The 24,438-nt window shown below is 39.8% G+C and overlaps 1 protein-coding gene and 1 long non-coding RNA gene across 3 annotated transcripts in view; one reads left to right on the forward strand and one right to left on the reverse strand.

Moving 5' to 3' along the window:
* LOC111261733 (uncharacterized) overlaps positions 1 to 23,460 on the reverse strand; it is a 38,943-nt gene extending 15,483 nt beyond the window's left edge. Inside the window, exon 1 of one of the 2 annotated variants that reach the window (XM_022835448.2) lies at positions 23,072 to 23,460. In XM_022835448.2, the coding sequence (XP_022691183.1) occupies positions 23,072 to 23,111 (40 nt within the window). In that variant the 5' untranslated portion in view covers positions 23,112 to 23,460. The remainder of the gene's footprint in view (positions 1 to 23,071) is intronic. The other variant, XM_022835447.2, reaches the window with a different exon arrangement.
* LOC147753292 (uncharacterized) lies at positions 21,083 to 23,541 on the forward strand. Its single transcript, XR_015311646.1, has 3 exons — positions 21,083 to 21,227; positions 21,759 to 21,831; positions 23,412 to 23,541. It is a non-coding gene; the product is annotated as an uncharacterized LOC147753292 (long non-coding RNA).
* The last annotated feature ends 897 nt before the right edge of the window (positions 23,542 to 24,438 follow it).

A 24,438-nucleotide genomic window follows, 5' to 3' on the forward strand; every position in this document is an offset into this window, starting at 1 on the left:
TCTACCGAGAACTAACAGGTGTGGGAAACCGTTTCGAAGATAAGCTTATGTCTGCTTGTCTTCTCAGCAGGCAACTAATGATCACACGGGGTGAACATGTTAAGTTTCGTCACTTACTTTATATTGTTGAACTTATCCTCCTGCACCAGATGGTGGGTAGTATGGATCAAACATAATAATAATAATATTACATGTTGAAAGCACGTAGGAATAATTAAGATCTAAGCAAGTAGCTAATTGCCGGATCCTTTTTCAATTTTGAGCCCGGCCCAGGCCGGTCGAGTTGCCTACTAAGCTTTTATCTGTTTATTTTAGGGGCATCGAGAAATGACCGGCATGAGCTTGAATGGGTATATATCCAAATTTTATCATAGAGTGATTATGATGCCTCAAAGGTTCTCTGTAAAAGCTGTGTATGCCGCCTCGCGACTTGCGTCAGCCTTTCTCCCTTTTCCCTAATCGTGAGTGATCTCTGCAATTGAAACAATCATGTCTCTTCGCTGTTGAAAAATGGGCTTTGTCTGTCAAAACCTGATCCCTTTCCCACCATATACATGTCCATACAAAATGTAAGAACTTGGGCCGACCGTTTTGTTGGCTACCGATTGATAGCTGAAGGTTCTCAGGCTTTACACTATCGTAGCGTTCAGCGTTATCCAAGTTTGTTCTGGAGTCAGTGAACGTTTGCGAAGCGAGTGCTTTGATTCCATTTTTACCGCCCGACCAATATAGCACATTGTCTAAACAATAGGACATACAGCGGCAGGTAAGTAAGCCGGTGAGACACGTAAAAAAAAAGTCACTGTTATGTTACGTAGTCCAAAGCTTGCGATTAAGCGAGAGATGTGTCCGATCGACAAACACGGATAGACAAGCACACACATGCATACTGCAGGGGTTTGGCGACAGCCTCGAGCTGATACTGACGCGGCGAAGGCGATATAATAGCGCTAATAAGTAAAGCAGCAGCCTAACCAGTACCACCTCGGCGTGCTCGTACTGTGCAAGTCACGTCAATTGATCGCCATCACGATTACCATGGACAGCAGCAGCAGTAGTACTTGCAATAGTGAAAGAGTCACTGCTTGCCAGGTAACAAAGGCTGAAGTAGAAGCTGACGGTAGGGCCAATCAAGCGAATTTTATTATGGAAATAACTCTTTCAACAGCGTTGCTTTGATTTGTAACAGCGGAGCAAGGCTCGGGTCAGATTCGTGTGAGCACGCTCACGCGATAACTGATTCGAAATCGCGCTGCGCACGATAGCAAGCAGAGCAGCGGTGGCAAAGCCAGTGGCAGACAAGCTATGGCGAGCCTTCGCGCTCAAGCAGCGTCGCAGATCTGGGGATGGACGGGTGGGTGCGTGTGTGGTTCTGTGGGTGGTTCTAGTAATGGCAATGTTCATGTTCGCGGGTTCCCTAAAGGGCGTCGAGGTAACGTCGACTACGACGTGGCTAATGATGGCGCGAAAAATTTTCATGGAATGCGCTCTGTAGCTATGTGAGGGTCTAGGGGTACCGTTTTAGGGGCTCTTACGGGACGGGCCACCGCTGAAAGTCAAAGTAAAATCGGTGGAGGAGGGCAACCGACCCACGGTATGCAGGAAACCCGCAAAGCCTGGGCAAACTTCGTTACCGGCTCCACCAGGTTACTAGCCATCACCAGAGCGATCGCAGCGTCACGAGAAGAGTTAGCTAAAGCCGTGAAATTGATAGCACGACTAGTGTACCTTGCATAAAAACTTCATTAAAAAAATGAACGGAAAGAAAAAGTCGTAGTGAACGAAAAAGAAGTTGAGGGTTTTGAGTCGTCAGAGATCTTTGAAGGCAGAGGCGCCGTGCTTGTTGAAGAAATGCCACTAGATACGACGTGCTTATATATTGATTGGGGAATAATAATTTCGAGTTCAAAATTGCTAAAAGACAGTGTATTCTCTCGAAACAGTAATATTGGGTATTCAAATTAAGAATACTAGAAGAGTAAAAGAAGGAGTGCCTAATTCTTTTGTGGGACATCACTCCCTGTGGACTAGTTAACATAAATGAGCCCTTTGAGAAATATAAGGGTAAATATTTCTCACTCACAAGTACTTGCTATATGTAAGCACTTGTGATATAGGTATACGTTGTGCTGTATTTCTTAATTTACACGAAACATTTTAAAGGATCAATAAGCTTCACTGATACATCCTGGGACTGAAGTAATCCAGAGCATGTCGTTAAGTGTCAACTTCTGTTCGGTACTTCGGTCTTCTCTCAGTCAGCCATCTAATTTGTGCGTGAATCAAAGTAATACCATCGGTATTTCGCAAGGAAGTTCTCTCGAGGATAACCTACTCTACTTTTAGAAGGGAGAAAACAATTTATTTAGAGGATCTACTTATTTCACGACAACTGATTATCGAATATTTGGTATTTGTTTTCGGTATTGCTGTTAGGCGAACATCCATAGACAAACATGTTGTTACCGAGCTCTCATAGGCAGTTACAGATGCCACTTTTATTATATTTAGACATTTCTTATTATACATGTATATGGTATCAGGTCTGCTAGTTTTAGAGTTTGTTTGTTAAATGCCAGTCACACAGAAACTTTCCGATCACCCTGTATGAAGACGTGGTCGATAACTGCTTGCCATCTAAAACAAGTAGAACAAATATACGAAAGTGTGGAATGCTTTGTTTTCTAATATGAAGCCCGATCTCTCAAAAAAAAATGTCAAGCCGATACAAACACTGAGACAATTACTTCGCACGCTAAGGCCATTTTTGCATGGAGGAGAATTTCAAATGCATTTCTGTACGTTACTAACCCAGCGTAACGCATCGAAACTCAGAACAGTGTGGTGTGTTTTTCGGGACGATGGGTTTTCGGAGCTCCAAGATTACACCCGTTGAACTTCTATTCCATTATTCTTAATCTTCATTCCGCGCTAGCCCGGTTCTTGGCAGAAGAAATTCTAGATACCTCCAGAGATCAATTGATCATACTATTTATAACAGACAATTACATGGTGCATAGCTGCATTAACTTAATAATTGGAAATACTAAACTAGACTTCTCGTCATGGAATACTTAGCTCGCAATCGAACGACAGTGTGTTACCCGTTGGCAACTATGGCGGACTATAGGGACCTTACTTTCCGTAAGAAAACACATCTGTGGCTTTCCTTTTTGGACAGACATATCTACTGAACACTTCTAGTAATCAATCATACATCAACCAATCACATACATCTGCATATAGTATATACGTGCAAACAGCGTGATGTTATGGATGAATACACGATATACAATGATTCTACGACCGTTCTATCTCGATAATAATCCAGGGTTATTTAAGCGTACCGCTATTAAAGAAAAATCAACCTTACGATAATATAACATAAGAATGCTTACGAAAATGAGTTCGCGAGATTAGTGAGCAAATTGCTTGTATAGAACATTGTATTAAAATGCGAAGTAAAACTTAGGCCTTCAAGTACGAAACTTCTAATCATAAAATTTGTGTGACAGTCCTCTGCTGATAAGCATAGAGCCGTAACGAAACCGACCAATGATTGATAACATGAATAAGAACCCATATAACACAGAAGGCCGACTAAATGTTGACTATTCCTGTGAACGCTTTCATGTAATGAGAACAGCAGAAACAAAAGAAGCCGATGACAATTGACAGCACGACGAGTTAGAGTACGATCTTTTACTAAGGCGTATTATGTTGTCATAAATCAGAATGTTGACCGGGTCCGACATGCATTGTAATTTGCAGTTACAAGTAACTGAAAAGTTAACGCTATTAGCTATCGTGACTTTTGAAACCACTATTTGCAATAGCATCTGAAAGATCTTCACCGTACGTTAACTAGGTACTATATGTTTATCAAGCTAGTTGACCAATATACAATCTCCCTAGGTGCATTGAAATTGTGACACAATTTATTTGCTCAAAAGTCAATGATAATTGTAAACGGTGGATGTGCTTTTCCAACAGTCGGAACGACTACATAAACATTTAAACAGCGTTGCTATACACCACAAAGGCATAATTGTATAATACGTTATATACATATACATAAAACCTTATTATGGTAATTATGCTGCACCCCGCTAGTGTTACCCCTGATAATATTGACGATATTGGCAAGGAGAGGGCATAGCAGTCAGGTTAAGGCTGACAAATTATGTTGTTCATTTTGTCCGAATGCGCCTTTTAGTGCTCCGATAAATTGCGAGTTATTGATTTGCTTTCTTCTCCAGTGGCGCTAGCTATCGAAAATGTATAGTCCAAGACCGTAGTAGACACAAGGCGACACCTCTTGCCCTAGAAAGCATTTTTGGCTTTATATAGATCTATCAGCGGTTTTTGGAACACGGGATTATACGTGTACATACATTCCTGACAAGTCTACCCCACCAGCCTTATAGTCGAACAGTGTATCGTACGTGAAGACCCCTTTAAGGATCAATACACAGGGGCACTAACCCGGTGCGTCTTGTGGTAAAGCTTCAAAGCAGCGATAAAGACACCGTCTGATGCGCCCTATTAATTAACAAGGCCATCTGGGTTAAGTTGAAAAAAATTATCCGGCTTATTCAAGCACGCTTCCCTCGCACGCTTAAAAAATTTTTTATATATTTGAAATTCTGCATCGTATACAAATATCGTCAAGAGGTTTGGAGTTCGTGAAGATGATCTAGTAAACAGCAGGTAAGTACTTGAGTCAGACGTAGAGAACTCTAGTCTTCGACGTTATCTAACTTTTGTCATCTTATACTTGCATTTCAGCAAATATATATGATATTTTTAGGAAAATTAGTCATTGATCATGATTGACGCCTAGACATGTTTCCTGCTCTGGTCAGCGAACGAAGTGATAACTACTTCAGGCTCAAAAAATGTAAAGGCAAAAACTTGGAACCTTTCATTAATGCAACACGGATCGGGGTGAATGATATCAAAGTACAATGTTCCATCTTTTTTCAGTGACTCAATAGATCTTCATTTATAATAAAAGGGGCATCTATAAGCTATAAATATCTTCAATCATACGATTATTAATACCCTTTTTATTATAAGATGCATTCTATAAAAGCGAAAGAGACTAATTTAAGGCAGTGGTAGGGCCTAAAATTAACGAAATTACTCAGACCTAAGGCAACAAAATAACAAATTTTAAGTGGGCTTGCATATATCTGCTTGCACAAAGTATGTATATGTACAATATAAACGATATAAATTGTGAAAAGTGAAAACAGACGTTACGGTACCATTTGGTCAGCTAGAAGATTTTCTTCGACCGCATCTAGTTAAGATGAAATTAAGCTGAGCGTGTCACATCTTCTTTAACTCAATCTACTTTCGTTCTATCGGACGGGCTTACATATATAGGTAATCTTTGTATATTACGGTTTGTTTTATAACTTTGTGAAGATAGGGTACTTTGGTTATCACAAAACGTTGTTGAACATTGGACCTCAATGAGAACTCATCAATAAGACGAAGCTAATAGAATGGGAACAAAAACGTCTTAGCATCAGTAGCGCTACATGTTCCCATTTGCCCTTGTGTTTCTATAAGTGTTATATATGAGATCAATATAATGTATAAATGCAGTGATACTCACGCTCGATAAATATAATTGTAGATCCAGTTCATATAAAAAACTGATAAGGGTTTGACGAGTTAGGAAACACTTGGTCGGCAGGCAGTTGAAGGGGCTTTTTCTAGAATCTGAGCGAACTTGTATAACACAGTACGCCGATGCGTACGTAAACTTATGGTGACGTTTCTATGACGTTTCTAAAGATTGTGTCCAAATAACTTCGGGGCAAAGATTCCCATTGTCGTTATTAATGTTTGTAAAAACGGTCACAAACTTTTGTTGATACGCGGTGTATTTTAATTGATGGTGGATCTGTAGCTTAAAGAATAATGATAGACGTATATATGACGATAAACTTATACATAAGAAATAAATTTTTCGCTCCGTGTTTGACCTTGCCTTTGCTTCGCATATGCGCAAATCACCCCATTACCATGGTTCTAATGGGGGTGTCAGCTATCAGAAAATGATAAGCCGAATTAGAATAAACTGATGCCCCTGTCCTTGTAAGTAAATCTGACGAAAGTCCAATGAAGACACATTTAGTATAGATCGCGTTATGCATGAAGCCATAAGTCTCGCGTCATAGAGTACATTACGAAATTGTTCTCCTCTTCGTAAAGCAGTAACAGACAGCACACGCAGCTGAACCGAGAAGCCTATCAGGTCAACACTCGCAGCTTGTTTATATAGAATGTGTTTTCTAAAATTTGTTGATTTGTTTTTATCTTCGTCTTGTACGATGCTATAAATACTTGATCGTAATTCAATACTTAAACAGTAGTTGATATCTCTCATTGTAGGTAAGCACTTCTAAGGCTTGTTTATTCACAGCTGTCTGCTATACGTGGATTTCTCGTTTTTAAGAACACATACAGTATAAGCCAAGTCACTGTAAATATTCCTAATCGTAGAGGAGTACTTGAATTCAATCAAACTCATAATTAATTCGGGATTGCTAGCATAAAGTTGCGTAGGGTAATACGTTTACCAAGGTGCCGCTTTCAGAACTGCATAGCTCATGTAGGGGGAATCGGTCCAATAGCTACGGTTATAATATATGGTGATGATATTTCTTGCCGCCTCTTCAATAGAGCCATGTGTGCCACAAAATGGTATCAACAATAAAATGTATAGCTCAATAAATCGCAACATCAAGAAACCTGCCAACTAAAACAGATATTCACATGGACGCAGGCAGCGGCGCTCCTGCATCATGGTCTAACAATATTTTTCTGAATCGTTATCTGGTTTGATTTAGTACTGCCGATCCTGAGGGGTTGTGCAGTTTGCGATAAAAGTAAACAACGCACGCAGAAATGCTATTGATAGTTTGATTTGAAGCTGTTTTTGGTGATATACATGTCTGTATTATATGTTTGTAAGCTGATAACTGTTAGTCGACTAAGACCAATATCTGATTTATCTATAATCAAATCTGTAGGGGAGTTTAGTAGATAGCAAGAGTATATGTATAATCTTTAGAAATTGGCCAAAGCACGTAGTTGTGTGCACCGTAGATTGTCGTTGGACAAATACTGGGCCTGCAGGTGAGGGGTCACCACACAGTCTGCGTATGGTTTCATGCAACCGCAGGGGGGCGCACACTGTTATGTGTGCCAACCGAACGGGGGCAACCTGTGTTCTCTGCCGCCACTGCAGTGGCGGTGCTGACGTTGGTTGCAATCGCGTAGGTATCGTCGCCGCCACAAGTTGATATAGCAGATCCATAGCAGGTATTGCTATGAAATGAACGGCCTTTTTTCCGCCGAGCTTCTGGGTTTGGCGCACGAACGACTGCCTGCTCTGCACAGTCCTTTCACTGCTGTGTTATTGCATTGACGGGCATTACATCGCCGCCGCCGCCGCCGTCGTCGTCGTCATCGTCACCATCGCCGTTGTTGTGTTTCTGCCTCGATATCTCGTTCTCCTTTCTGTACTATAGTGTCCTGCTACCGTGCAGCTTTTAGCACTAGCGATGCTATTGGTCGTGATCACGGCGACAGCGGCTAAATGTGTTTCGTCTTCTGTATTACGTTGTTGTATACTTGCTACACATCGTCCATTATCCTATCGTATCAGTGTAGCTACTAGCTTTCTGATGCCAGCGGTCTACCAGTGAACGTTAAACCCGGTGGCGCTGAGAGCGACAGTGGGCGCGGGCAAGACATGAGGATATCAGTATCAACATTAGTAAGATCCGAAGCTTCTTTGTTACCATATGGAATACGTTACGCAGTTTTGCATAATAATAACAATACATGCGACACAGGCCGAGCAGAAAACAAAATAATCAGAATGTGCAAGATGTCCGGATCGTCATTGCGATTCCCAGCTATTCCTGATACTGAGATGACATAGATTATAGATTTGTGATACGCAGCTCTCAATGGTGTCACAAGCAGTAACGTACTTCTAACAAATACACAATCGACTTACTAATTTCTATACGTACTAATTTCTATAAGTACTTAAGCATCGATTTCAGAGTACAGACCTTAATAGTATCACATAAGAAAGGTAAACGGCAGAAGTGATCACGACGGGAATGATATTCCTCTATATCTTAGTACGTGTTAGGTATTCAGCATACGCTACCTTTGACGATTCTCGGTAGAAATGAATCTGCCTTTACCCTTGTTTGTAACGGTACGTCTTTTAAGAAACTCTATAATTGCAGAGATAAAGAAATTTAAGGAAGATTTTGGTCTTATGTTTGAAATTTTAACCATAATGTATTAGCCAAAAATCGGAACGATGTCGTACCTTAGCATCTGCATTCTATAAGCATCACTAGAATATAAACTTCACATGAATAAATTCAAAGATATGTACGCTTTTTTTTCTTTTTACGAACCTTCTTATTTTTACAGAATTGTTTTTCGGCGGTTAAAAATATCGATCAGTAGAAGCAGTTGAGCTTGTCATTTGCTGAACATTTTCATTCGAGGTGTTTTTTTGAAACGTTTTTTTTTGTTGTTGGAATCCCAGTGTTCTTCGGTTGCATGATTATTGTTATTTTATATATAGAACTGCCAGTGGCTCACTATAACAGGTAGGGGTCTGATGGACTACCTGTTTATATTATACATCTGACGCACGAAAAAAAAGTCAGCAGAGCATTTGTTAATCCATTATTAGCTAAAAATGGATAATTGAAGTCAACCAAATCTATAGAGGTTAGAGACCTTATCCCATTGTAACTTGCAGTGAAAAGCTATTACAATCTGAATTTACAGTTTAAAGTGCAAAAACTGTTTAATAGCTACAATTTAAAGGTTTTGGTAGTTCTCTTTGGGGTGTTAGCTCACACACTGTAGGCGCTCTAAGTATTTTTATGATATCTTAATTTAAGGAACGCTACGGCCATTATCAAAAACGTCTTTATCATAACAAAAAAAAAACATATTTGTTACAATCACTAGTCGAATCGGACATTACTACGTATAAATATTCAGGAAAGAAATTGGACTAAGTTGCTTCTGTTATGGAATTGGGCAAATTTTCTGAGCTTGATAAAGCTTCCTTCAAATTATTCAAGAAGTTGAGATATATACGACACACTGGCTATTGATAAACGCTGCTTATATATGTATACACCTCAAGCACAAAGTAGCTTTGCCGTGTAAAAAAGTGGAGGTTTTTCTAGGGTATAAATAAAAGTAGTGTATGACACGATCGAGGTACGCGCGACGTTCTAAGTTATGAAAAAACATTATGACATAACACACAATTGAACGCCTCTTTTCTCAAATTAACACGTTAATGTTAGTACGTCGCTAGTTTGCCAAATTTTTCATAAAAATTACTATTTAGTTATCTCAAAATGGCCTCGACCAAATATCAATGTTGATGTTCTGTTAAAGCGGGTCTGGAGGCAGCATCCACAAAGCCACTCTTAAATTTCTAATAATGTGGTTCGTAACCGTTGAATGTGACCTTAGCTTGTGTGCAGGCTTTCATTAAAACGTTGTTTACGTGCCTGAAGAGATTCAGAGGTAAAATTAGTTAAGATTAATTTGTACTATAGATGTCAAGCTTAGGACAACTTAGTCCAGGTTCAGGTATATTGGAGAATAGCAGGGCACAGAAGTACGAGAAAAATAACAGAATAATTTCCGTCAATGTAAAAGGAGGCCGATGAACTAAATATATACAACAAACAATCAACATATTAGTGCAACAAAATCAGCATATTAGTAGTGCTACATTGATTTTAAAGGGTTCGGTCGCAGAACGTGAAATACCTACAAAATTTGACTAGCTAGAGTTGCAGGCTTGCTATATGGCAATCCATTTTATGGTATAGCTTACCCACTAACGTCTGTGTTTCATTGTCTTATAATTTTATAAAAGTTACCGGGCCAACCGAAGTAGCAATGCATATCATAAGTCAAAATGTTTACACCTTTCTGATGGAGAGCTGTACGTATATGTTTTTCGGAATCTTCATTTTTGCTTATATACTGTATTATAGACCTAGCCTAAATAACAACGTCCAGTCAAACGTTATCATAACACAGTCAATTATATAATGCGTAAATTGGTCGCATTTGTTTTGTTATGCTTGTATATTAGTTGAATCAGAGAGAAAACATTAAAGAAAACAAAAGATTTTTATGAAGATAATTAATGACAACTAAGAAAAACGTCCAGCTTATTAAATATAGTCATTGAGCATGAAGGCTAAATACCTCCAAGTCGACCTTTATTTTATAAATCTCACATGAAAACAAGAAATATTTCTACGATGTAGTAGATCTTTTGATTATATATATATATATATAAGCGTTATAATTGCTATATATTCGCCGAGGTGACACTGCGGTAATGTTTCATATTTTTGAAGTAAAAACTTTTTTAGGGAAGTTGCTTATGATTCACATAAGCAAATCATCCGAAGAGTTTTGAACGGCTATTAAGCAATGCCTTCCTTGCGCACCCCAAATTGGGTAAAATTCTTCGTGAGAGATTCAACGTTCTTTCAAAGAGCCGAAAAGCTATGCATGCATGTACGCAGTCAAACTATTTTTGCAAGAGACTCAAGCCACATAGTGCTATAAGTTGAACTTGTCTACAGTTTTCATTTCTTTTACCACCTTCTAGCGTATAACCGGAAGGCAACAAAAGTTCACTAGTGTAATACATGTTGCAACGAAATATGGGATGCTTGAATGACAACTCTTATATAATATTTGCAGTAATCACTCACTCCCAACATATCGTTCCTATTTGCTTTTAGTACATTGAGAAATAACGCCCGTAGTAATCGTAGGGTGGTAAAGTGTTTGTGATGTATATGAAAAATCTAATTTTTCAAGCAAATACGAATTTCTTTCTGAAATTAACTTAAAATAATCAATACCTAAAGAAGAAAAGATAGTTGTAGACATTTAACTAAAACCATTCGACCATACTCCTTTTCCATATTGTATACTAAAATACGAACTCGCACATACGGATAAGATGCAACAGTGTGCCTCCATTTTAATTAACTACGTTTTTGATACGAGGCGAGGCGTCTGATCAGTTTCTGATCTCCCTGCTATACAAGTACGATATCTGGTCCGGTGACAATATATTTAGCATGGTACCAAGCTCCGATTGAGTGATCAAACTGTGTCGGTCTCCCGATACCTATTCACTTGCAAGCTTGTGCGACGACAGGTAACGTGTGTCTAGTTGTTGTTGTTGGAAGATTATACTGTGATATCGTTAACGTTTACGTAATGGGATAGCTTTCTTGTTTAGATGAAGGCCAAATGTCGCAGGCGCGACTGCAGCATAGGACTCGCGCGTACAGGACCCGATCACGTAAAGCAAAACAAAACGCGACACTATCCACTGTCGCTACCACAAATGCTTGTCGCTCTTATTGGCGTTTGTATAAACATGAGCTTTACAATTCGCCGCTTGGAAGTGCTACCGCTACTGGCGTTGCTCCATTGGCTATAGAATAATGCATCTGAACGACCTTGGATTTTAGGCGACCAGATACAACTTAGTCAAGGTATGTACAGCCAATAAATCGGCCAACTTTCGCTTCTGTCGCTGTGATTTCGTTTGATTTGATCTGAAAGGAGTGCCCGATTTCGAAAAAGGGAAACTGATATCCTAATTCGAGCGAAAGTAAGTTAAAGTCAAAGCGAAATCGCATGGTTTTTTCGTCTTCTACCCGTCTGACAAGTTCTGGTGGGCATAAGAGGTCTGTAAGCTATTAACTCTTTTTGCTTATAATATGAGGGTGTATGCGAAACAGGTGGAACGCAACACTTAAGTCTATCCAATAATCGATTATTATTTATTTACTTATTATTATTGTCGTATAGATTGTTTCTGTACGACTCAGTTATATAATACTATCGCACTTTAATAGTACGCATTTAAAGTAAAGTGCCAACGCCCCATGCGCTATAAATATACGAACGTCGTTTCAGTTGCTACACAATTGACGTTGATTCAGTAGCTTTTGCCCACTGGCGTGCACCAGTACGTAGAGGTAGCCAGCTATTATTAAAATGAGAACATACAAGCAAAACACACGCTACTGCGAAATGAAATAGCATATTAACATAGTAATAACAATGCTATTTGCCCAAAAAGACCACTTCGTATAGTGCCGGCAAATTGCGATCTTCTTAATCCGATTTTTATAGAATATTGTTCATACATTTCCATCATCCATTCGTTTCACGCTTTATTAAATTTTAGCTTAGTGGTAAAAGCAAAAACCTGTGTGGATAACTGCATACCCATTGGCAATAATGCGGCAGGAATAACTGACCTTTAAGCCGACACTGTGCCGCCAAAAGCATGGCAATATCGCGATAGATTAGGCTGAACGGCCGACTAAATTCTTATTGTTTCTGTCGTTTTTGTTAGCGTCGGGCCACACTGAGAACACGAATGGTAATAACGCAACCGAGTAGCAGAGGCCAAGCCTTAAACAACAAACACTTTATATCCTTTTTACTTATACTTAGCTCTTTTGCTTATGTCAGGTTAGAAGAACTAGTGAATTCCAAGAACTCGCTGGCCTGGAACTTCTTAATGAAGCACGGTTGTTTCGTTGCTCTCGTTCAGCTCATGACGCAGCTTTTATGTAGGCGTGCCTATTCCCCTTCGAACAGACATGTTGAATGGCTTTCACTAATCCAAGCAGTATTGCAATTTGGTGCCAAAGGGACCACGAAGTACGTCTCGTACATGCAAATTCTTCTGGACCGTATTGTGACGGGCTTTCGGACAGCATTTAATTGTATCTGGAGCACTTATTGTGTTTAAGTAAACAAGTCCAGAGCTGTACGTTGCGAGGTAATTACGGAGAGAATCCGATGACAAGTTTGTGGTCCAGCGTGATCTGGATGGCTAACCGGCGTATCTTCGGATGCACTACCATAAACATGCGGCCACCGCTGATTCAAATTTTCGCGTTCACGAATGCTCATTGTAGCATATGGGGAACGTGCGGTTTCACAGATCGGTTGGAAAAGTGCCACGTAAATTCAACGATACCCGCCCTGGACCGACTTTCTTGTCCCTAATGCCGTGCCGAAAACGTGATTCCGAGGACTTATCCAAATAGTATGAATAATCAATGACGTCAAGGAAGCAAGCTTGAAACAGCCTAGAAGGTGGCTCCTAGCACATATCGCAGCTTCCAGGAAAAAGCTACAAAATTTTCTAGGAGAAACAATATCATAAAAGACAAATCTATACATTGCATTACCTAGAATAACCGATGCTGTTCTCGCTGCTGAAAACAACTTTACTATAGCCATTTTTTTTATTTTGTAATTGGACTGTAATTAGTCATTGTTTGCTTTGAAACATGTGCATACCGTGTCGGCAAACCTACAGAATGCGTTCAGCTATTTTCTGACGTTTCAATTTAGCCATCCTGTTAGCTGCTCCTACCGATAGCTGTTGACCTTTATCCACGAGCTTCGCCAAAAGTAACCTTCTCTTATTCACACACACGTGAATGAAAAATCATAGACTCAATTCTGCCATGGCTGCTTTGAGGGTTCAACTTCTCGGTCGCCAGATACAAAGCATATAAGATTTTGATTACTTACTATTACGAACTTTCAAAAACAATTACGTTTATTCGGGGCAGCAGTGATACGATCATGATAAAGTCATTCCACCGAACAGTAGCAATGAATTGCTTAATGATCGCGGCCCGACCTTTGATGGTAACATATGTATTGTTGGCGAATGTTTTCAAGTAGACAGATGAACGCTTACTAATAATATATGGACAAATGAGGCAAATCTAGTAGATAGACAGTCCACTAATAAAGCTTTGTTATTAACGACTTAATCTATTAACTGTAGACCTGAACGCAACGTTCGAAATATCCCAGCAACCATATAGAAATATCTCGTGCAGACCGTGAGTGGACGTCTTTTGTTTTTCTTGTAGAATGAGCTCGAGGTTAACGGGCGTACGCTTAGAGATTTGCTCACTGACCTTGATCAGTGTGTGTTCACCGCTGCCCAACGGTGGCGACGCGCAAAACTTTAGAAGAAGAGAAAGACAACGAAAGACGACAAGACGAAGACCTGCGGCCAGTCACATCCAGGATATCGCTGCCGAACGAACACGCGTGCTGAAGTTAACGTCAAAAACTGTTTCCCTATAAGCGCATCCAGTACGCGATTTAATGAGGATTTGTACCGCGAACTAGACGCACACAATTCGTTCTGTATTCCGTACACTCACTGATATCTCGGTGCATCGTTCGAAATCAAGTTTAACGTAGTAGATCACGCGGCGGAGCAACGACCAGCTATAGGTTAATTGCAATGGATATATGCAATAACCTCAACACTTCAGACAATGTCTGCCCATATTTTCAGTCATGTTAGTGCGTACAGCCCAGCGCACCTCGATCACGTAGTACGTCAACTGAGCGGGTAAATATTTCTCTAACGCTACGCAAGCTAAGACGACTGTTCTGCCACTGCTGGTCCTGGCAGTATGGTAGCTACCGTGGGGGCGCCGGCGCCCTAACGATGATTCTGTGTAGAACGACGGAGCTCACCTTCCGTATTGTCGCTTGTATCTTTCGCTCGATCTGTCTTCATAAAGGGGTTTGTCGGAGAGATCCTTCGTAACGTTATGCTCCGTTGCTCGTAACTGTTGGCTGCTCTATTGAAATAACGGTTAAAAATACTGATGCTTACACGCGCTTACGCACGGCACTTGTTTATAATACGAACGTGCCATATTAAGGAAGGCACAGCCTGCCGCGTAATTTCTGGTATTCTTTATTTCTATATTGATAGCTCATCGCGAGAGTGCTTTCCGGAAGAGCAGTATCTGTCATCGGCTGATGCATCGCGCTGGCAGATGAGATACTTGTCTGCGGACGAGAAATATTCTTAAGAGTCCTTGCAGATCTTTTTGAAATTGTTGAAGCTCACTTCGTGGCTGGGATCAATGCTACAAGTGATTGCAATACGGCCGTCGCCGATCTGTAGTAGTGGCGCCATTTCTTTCGACACTCTGTGCGCCTCGTTTTTTCGAGTAAGCAGCTTAGGAAATCTACGTTATGGGACGGCATTGCAGTCACCAAATCGCAGTTGCTAGTTTATACTTAAATGATGCCGCTCCTAGAAACGTTTTCATGGGACTAAATATAGCTTGCGTCTCCAACGCCCAGAAGGTATGATTGGGCACTGCCAAACAGGACGGCAAAAACTTTCGAACTGCGTTAGATAATAATTACACATCTCGTCTTACAGTCACCCGTTAGTGCGCTTATCTCATTGATTAGATGTCAATCACATTTGAATGCTACTTGACCACGTTTTGGGCAATTGATCATAGGACGCTTCAAGCCGGGCCCAAAAATATAAGTTAAGTGTAGCATCTTAGTCACTGCTTGAAATCATGTTGTAACAAGGTGATGATTTCTTATCGTCAAGGTAAAATACTCACTTGTTCCGATCAGTAACTAAGCCTGGGCCATTAGAGTAACTGCTATTGAACTCATTTAAATATATTTAGCTTTTGCGACAGCACGACTCGTAGCTTCACCGATGTTGAGTCAGCAAAAAATAAATGGCAATCTTCACGAAGTGCTTAAATGAAGCTTGCCTCATCCTATAAGCTATCTACATGAAGAGCCTTAGAAACCGGTGTCTTCGTCATTAAATCAACAAAATACTTTTGATTCATATTAAGGTCGTATGTGTAAAAAAATATCGTAACGAGTCGAGTCTTATTTAAACGAAGCGGCAATTATATAATCTTATAAACACATTTGCGGAAACCAAGCGGCAAAAATATGAAAGGACTCGAATAGAAGATGATGTCAAGGTTTCCGTCAACATAGCTATTCTCCAAAATGAAATGAGTACGCTTACACATTATGCGTTTATCGTTGCTTTGCGACTAACACGCAATACAAAAACAAGCTCTCAGTTGTGTCATCGACTATGTCGTATTGACAAAAATGATTTTGTTTACCTCATTAACCGCTGAGAAGATCGGGGCAATGAACAACAAAAAACAACGTACTTCTATTCACATAGGCTGAATAGGCAAATATTGGCTATTCTTTGCACAGCCCTAATGCGCCTATAATTATATTTTAATCATTTATGTTAGTCAAGTTTTTCAATATTACTCAGGAGTATGAATCACGAGCTATGAGGCGCTCACATCAGTCCGCCAAAAAGTTTCCCAAGCTAGAAGCTTTTGGTCGATACGACATACTTCACCTGTCACCTCTATTGCGACAGTGACGAAATTTCACTAAAAAAATTGACCTTTAATTATATGCTTAATCGCTATCCCGTCATATGGCCCTTTTCGGTGAAACGTTGAAAATCCTTTGTACCAAGACCTTCTTGAGGCCCCAATGCCCGCGGCAACTGTAATCCAATTCACGCAAGTTGAATGTAAACGTGAAATACTAAAAGATCAAATAAATTAACCAGTCTCATTGGGAAATCGATACGTAACTTCACGTTTATGAGTCTACCAACCCACTTCCTTCGCGAAAATAATTCGAGGCCATAATTTTCACAATCGAGAGCAAGTGAACGCGGCTTTCTAAGAAAACATGATTTAAACTAACCCACTATTGTGAAAGATCGGACATAAACGTATGAACATACTACTGTATGTATCATGCATAAACAAACGATCAAAAACAGGACCTTGACGCCAGTACACTTATGCATGTGCTGTTCCAAAATAAATACGCCATCCTGTTTTTTTTTTTTAAATACTTTAGCCATTTTTCTATTCCCTCATGTTGCCGTACTTTTTATTTATATGTTCGAAGGTCTCGATTAAAATGCGTGTCATGATTTGTGTCTTGCTACCCCCTTCGACACAGAGACCTGCTTATTAATATTATCAATTATAGGGTGGGATGGTGATTAAGACGATCCTGATAATTATACGATTTGTTTTGTCGTCGACAGTCGGAGGTGCTGCTGATGCCAAAGTACTAGTTCTTGTGGCTCTTCCCGTGATATTAGCTGGCTATATCACGGGGACGTTGATCGTCATTCATCTTTCACCATTAAACTGAATCAGCAAACATTCGACATAGGTGAAGTACGCGGGCAACTAACATCAATGACTTCACTGTTGACACGCCGCGACCTCTGCTGCCTTCGCAGTCGCCACAACTGTCCCTAGTTCTTGCACCTCGAATCGAGCGAAGCCCTATGGCTCCAGAGCTACCGCATGCTGCCTTATCTGTCTATCCATTTGTCGTTTATCTGCCGGTTCATTTGACCGCACTGTGTATTTTGTCGCGTGTTCTCTGAAATAGTCACTCCACGACTAGTCTGTACGTCGCGCGCATTTATGCACCACTTCTTTCTTTAACAGTAACTTGCTCCGCAACTTCTCGTTCTGTGGTATTGCCACCGCAGATGCTGCTGCAGATAATCCTGATGCTGTTGGTAATCTTCGGTTTTTCTTAACGTAGTCGAAGCCGGCTTCGACTGTTGTTGTTGTCGTTGTTCCCGTTGTCGGGGTAAGGGGAGGGGGGGAGGGGCTCAATTTATTCTCATTCGCTTTCATTCGTTCGTCGCGTTTCGTCCATGTCGTCTTCGCCTGTATACAACGCGTCATTCAGGGTCATCACGCAGCCACAGAGCCAAACGCCGCCGCTAAATACGAAAGCTAGCGCCACGATACGACTACTAAATGCCCTACCTCCCCGTTAGCCGTTTCGCCACCAGCCACTGCAATGGAAGCAGAAGGCGTTCGAACGCCGGCCGAAACGATGCACCTCATCAAATCTGAGCACCCAGCTCCTCTCCCTATTCAATACCCAACCAAAAGAGATATGTGTACCACGCGACTGGACATCTCCTCGTTGTATTAACATTATTGTTATGATTACACAACAAGGGAGAAAAAGATCTTGTGTGACCACAGTCAGGAGTCGCCTTAAATACGGTAACGCAAAACAGACGGTAGACCTATGTGCCAGTAGATACAAAAGACTTGAATGCAATAATGAATATATATGGCAAAATTGAAAGTAAATACAATTTTATTACATAGTACACCTAGTGAATGAACGGTCAACCTGCATCCTTGTTTTTTCCAAGTACCAAGCCTATCTACACATTTTACGTTAATAGCTTACATCACAGTCAGCACAAATATTTTCATTAATAACAATAATGATGGTAGTATTTACAAACCTACTTATCAGTAATCAGAGTATTGATAAATTTGACTCTATTTAGGCTGAGTTGTAACATCAATCATGATAAGTCACTCAAAATGAGACCATGGGGGACGAGAATCATAAACACAGTTGTTGCCAAAACCTCCCCTACCTATACGTCTATAATATTTTAATAATCTTCAAGAAACAGATAACTAAATATAATAATATTTTTGTTTTATACTGTTTTAAAGTGTGACGAAAATGCTGCTTCATTTCCAGAAGCAAGGCTCTTTGTCCGAAAACAACTTATCCCATTCCGACCCTATCATTTACTTACCCTCTTATTCCTCTATTTTCTAGGCTGTTTTTTTTTACAATACGCAGCAGTGTTAGGTGCTAAATCCTACAAGATTATATAAATTATTATAATAGTAATAATATGATGCCTCTGTAGCAAATCAGGATATTTAGCATTCCTTCTGGTTTAGTGTACCATGCATAAACTTTTTACGACCTTATCGGGACTGATATAAGTTTTGTAACCTTCTCTATGTCGTGCCTTCGTTAATTTCGTTTGAAATGAACGTATTGTCAATGGGCTACATAAGCTTACCACCGTCTTCCCACCAACTTCTAAACCATTGAATGAACAACCGCCAAAACATGAAAGCCCCAACTTTGAACTAAATAATCTATTTCCGCTAATCTATATAAGGAAGGAATAAGAAAATTTTTTTGAGAAGCCTTTGATTCAGCTTCAATGAATATATATATATATATATATCCTAAACGATGCCTCTCAGCCAACCGTATCTGGTTCTTTTCAATGTATGCAGACATCTTTAGCAATACCGTTATGTATATTTTCTCTTATTGCATCATGGGCTGTCTTACATAGGACCTATGCCCGACTTATATACATTGCAAAGGAACTAACTAAGCTCCTTCGTTGCAAAATTCTCTTCACAACTCACGGATTCCAGCAGAACTCCTTTAATTTTTTTTTAACAATTTTACTAATATTCGTAAATTGCGCTAGGTAAATCTACAAAATTTACAAAAAATATCAATAAGCAGCAATCTGCAGACAAGTACAAAAAGGTATATGTACATATATAGTCTTGTTGCTGTTCCAGTAGTATCTTAAAATCTGGCCTCAATACCCATTTATACCGAAGTTACAGTTTATAATTGCATAATTTATCTGTTCAATCTATCTATGGTGTTGTATAGCATTATTACATCATGTTCAACATAATATTGCTCGATGGTAAAATTCAGTCTCATATCTGACATTATGCGTTACCCGGTCAGGACGACAGCTTTATAACACATTGTTTATACGAGGAAAGCATATACTATATAAGATGAATAGCATGTCTAATATTTTCGATGAAAAACTAAATTACGGGCCCGTTAGAGGGCTTACAAAAATTTCGTCCCGTAAATGTGATCGGGTGACAGCTAAAACTGCGTCAGTACGGAGTAACAGCATCGGGGGTTTCAGTTACATTTCCATAATGTTAATCGGATTCGATGGACAGCAGGGTACACGCTTTATGACAACGGCTCGTACCCCATCACACACGCCGTAGACACAAATCAATGTAGCACATAAGATCTTCGTACTTAGGCCGTCTAGTCACCGTACATACTCATGGCATATTTAGTAGTTCTGGTGTATATTTAAGATGAAGCAACCTTAAATCAAAGATAGGCGCGCTATTTGTACGAGTTTTGTTGCTTTGCATCGAAAGGATCTTTTAATATCTGTCAAAAAGAGATATGTGTTTTCGTGCCTGTGTTTACGCCACTTTGCGCTGTCAGGGAAATAGTATGTTTATGTAACTGTAATCATCGCCGGTGTTGTGGCATGACGGCTCTGGCCAATCTGACCGTTGCCATTGTATTTGTACTGGATTTTATATACCAAAAAATGAAATGGTCTATATTTTTGCTTGAGTTAATAAAATTATAACTGATTATTTGTTTATTGTCCCGGGATAATGGCGACGTAACCGTTCTACTATACGTATATATATTAGAGAAGTTTGGTATCTTACTTGAATTCCTACTTGAATTGCAATCAAAATAACGCAGAAACAGTAAAGAGAGGTGTTGTATATATATTATGATTGCATTGAAAAGATATCATACTCTGCCTACATAACTAAAATGTCATTATTTTAGATTATAGTTCATCATTTTAAGCGTTGTCGTTGTGTCAGCTAGCCTACTGCGAGGACGCCCTTTTAATTTCACCGTTCTATTTGCCTTCTTCTTATTTGGTCCTTAAATCGAATTGAAAGCCATCTTGTTCTAGCAAGTTCTCACCTTTCCTCATGCTATTCACAATTCATCGGACGCATATGAAGTTAAGTGTGGAGTAACACTGATGGAGCCAACAATTACGTATCTCAGAGTGTAATTAAACGCATACTCATTTACACAGAGTCCATAAAATGATAGCTCGGTTAAGGTATCTGCCCAGCCGATTAACTCTGGAGAATTGTTTCAAAAAAATTGTAAAAAATCTTTGTATGGCCACGTACTTTTATTTCCACAACGAACAGAACATACATAACATCGGTGAGACAGAAGTGGAATAGTCAGTATATCCTCGAAACCGATACCTGTATTAGGTTCTTGATGTCAGAAGTTCTTGATTTCATCTTATCAGATATGTATAACAATATAGAAGGTGGTGTATGAGGTAGGGTAAACAGCTTCCTAGAAAACTAGCAAATATTTTAGAACATTCTCCTCAGTCAAACATTTTCTAGTTATTCGAACAAGTTCCCGCGTAACAATGAAGCTTTGCCGCTTCTAATCTCGTATAGGTTTGTAGAGCCTACTACAATACTGCGCATGAGTTTTATGAATCTGCTCATCCGATGGTGAGTGAAGTCAAGACTTATGGACCAATACGACATATTTATTGAGGCCTTCATTTGAAAGCAAAAAGGGTAAGATGGCTATTATTTGTGCGTGTTCTACTGTCATAGTTGTTCATGGTAGGTTAGGTTAGGTTTTCTTCTGTTATCACTGTTTTCGACTGCCTGATCGCGTTTTGGTGAAAAAAATTGTCACTATGAGCATCCATGCAAACAAACAAACCATGTATATAGTTCAGGCTACCTAGCGAAAACATAGCTTCACTGAAGGAGACAAATGATCGTAGGGATAACTTTGCAGGGCAATATTCATACTTGTAGAAAAATTTGTTAATCTCTTCGAATGAGCAGCTTTTTTTTTGCAACGACAAAAATAACGTCAGTCAAATCTGTGACCAGATATAAATAACATGACGGGGAAAAAGAGGGGCGGGGGAGGTAAGTCCAGCAGGCCTAGTGGATTCGGACTGGGTTTTTATTGAGGCAGAGCCCAAGGTTATCGAATGCATTTTTTGTCGAAGCAGCATCACCTGATCTGATTTCTTGCATCGTCGTGATCGATCACCTAGGCTGAGTAATTTTTTCTTTACCGATCTATTATAGTCTGCTGCTACACCCTGGAAGGGCATCGCGAGACGGCTGGGCAAAGAACAACATACGACCGTAGTGTAAACACGTGAGAATATTTTAATTCGTCATTGATTTAGTTCGTTTTTTGCGGATGATCACACCAAAAGAGTGTTCTAAGTACATTTACATAATTAATCTATACCGATCAACAGTTATGTATATGTTTGGAAGAGCATATGAATTTCTTAATTAACTATTTGCTAGACGCCTACGCTCACAAAAAACAAACTTTGCAATTCAAAAAAAAAGTAGGTGCTTTCTAAGCTTGTTTGTTATAGCTATCTGCCTATAATTGTCAGTATAGAATTTAAGAGACAGTTGAGATCATGAGCTTACACACACTCGACGACAGCTCGAAAGCCTAAAAAGATTACCTAGGCATATTGATTTGTGCGTACGATACTAATTTGCAACCTTGATCTTCTATACTACCTTAGGGGTTATAATGTTTTCATTAAGGCAGATGAATTCTAATCTTAAAAGCGTGCCAATCGACTATTTTATACTTTCTTTTCACCAAATACCGAGTAGCGAATATCATGTCCTTCGTGTTCTATACCAGGACGTTAAGACGGGAATTTTCAAAGCGGGTTGTTGCTAGAAATTGTCACTTGGCCCCCTAGTAGCCGCACTATAAGAAGCAACTCATTAAGATCATAGAGCTTTTTCTGCTCATAATGTTGGCCACGTAGTGCGATCGAAGCGACGGAGCACTATATTTAGTAGCTTTATGCCCTCTTCACGGTCTCTGCTGCTGAAAACCGATTGCCGTGCCCAAATGAGCTACAAAAATAGACTCATATATATATAATCGGCAGGTAACGACGCGTGTCGTTTCAAAACTTTTGCTAAGTGTAATACTTTCATAGAATCGATTGATTGATTGATTAATAAAACTTATCACTGATGTACCATTCATTCTACGTTACTACTACTTTTATAACACCTAAGAGATTTTAGTATCGATGCCGCTGTTGAAACCTATTCCCATGTTACGCCGTCCTCTAGCATATTACGTCTACAAAAGCAAACGGCACCTGCACTCATCCAACTGAACTATATTAACCGATATTAAAATTATCAATAACTTCCTACATGTCAACGCGTCCGATGGCTAGCAAATATTTCCATCCGATCAAACCAAGTTCGAGAAGAATAGACAGTTTACTTTAAATCCATCTTATCTAAATTTACATTCAATGATCTTTACCTAAACAGATAAAGAACACATTTTATCGAACGCATCCCCATACCGCCTGTCCTTACAACCCAATATAGGGGCTTACCGATGAATATGACGAGAAGCAATGTCTCAAGAGCCCACATGCTTCCTCCGCGTGTGTTTTTACTAAACTCGATGGCGAAGTCAAACGCGAGTTAGTTATGTGATTAAGCACCGTACGCACTAATAGTCGAACTCCACCTATTGCCAAATGTCCTAAATTATTTGTTCGCTTCCTAGGTAGACACCTCACCAGTCCTCTGTGTCGTCCATAAATAAAACTATTCCCAGAAGATTTCGGAAATGCAGGTTTTACACCGTGACATCGATCAGTCGGTTCAGGAAAACTGACGAGATCCACTGCTAATCGATGTGGCTTGATTGCCGTCTGATTTCTGATGTAGTAACAACTTCGCCCTCTGGCCTGTTTGGCTCTGATCACTTGGGGCACAGGATGGTTTGCGCTAGGGGATACGTGATGAAAGGCCCTATGAGCAGTAGCTTAAACACCGCTCTACGGCGGGGTAAGGGAGGGATCAAAAGACGGTAAGTGGCAAGCCGTGGCTATAGAAGGCAAGGGAGAGTCAGTCGGCCAAACATGCAGGCACGACCGTTAGCTGCTGGCAAGCAACAACGGACTTTTGTGACACACCTCATTACTGCAATCGTGGTAAAAATGGCAAAGACATACTCAGACGCCCAGGTGCAATTCGACCATGTTAACCCGATTAACGGGCACTCATCGAAGTCACTAATTTATTAAGCTAACATACTTATTAAACCTAATAAATGTTTCCAATAATACAAAATGACCTACTATCTGATAATATGAGTTGAGGACCTTAAGCTGTCAATTTCCAGTCACGAGTATATATATATATATATATGCTAATCAAAGGTTTAGGAAAAAAATTCCATATTTTCCATATATTGCCTTTTCGATCTTTGAACACGCAGTGCATTATACGATATTTTAGCTACGCAACATATATAAGATCGAGAAATATCTAATGCAACACTTTTTGGTAACCAACTAAAAAGAGATCCTGTATGCTAGTAAAGAATGTCACTAAACATCAAAAAACAAAGAAAGAAACGCAATACACAGACACAGCTTAGAAGAAGCCTTTTTGTAATGGAAGCACGACAACAGCGAAGATTTTGTGGAACTCTTTCCGAATATGTCGTAAAACCGGAGCTTTTGCAGAATCCTATTAGGCAAGGTGAAAAAGGACTGATTTGTTTCGGCTTACGCTGATTAGAAGGAAGAACATTAGCGCTAGGACAGTTCGAGTTGGGTTGAGCTAAACATTAAAAAATCGCAAGCGCACGAATTTTACTATACGGCCAGAATAAGTTTAGAATTGTATCATACGTTTGTCTTCGTTCTTTGCGCACCGGTGTCTCTGCGTCTTAATGAATATTGCCAAT

Source organism: Varroa jacobsoni, unplaced genomic scaffold, assembly GCF_002532875.2.
Source record: "Varroa jacobsoni isolate VJ856 unplaced genomic scaffold, vjacob_1.0 scaffold_590, whole genome shotgun sequence".
In the NCBI taxonomy this organism is placed as follows: domain Eukaryota; kingdom Metazoa; phylum Arthropoda; class Arachnida; order Mesostigmata; family Varroidae; genus Varroa; species Varroa jacobsoni.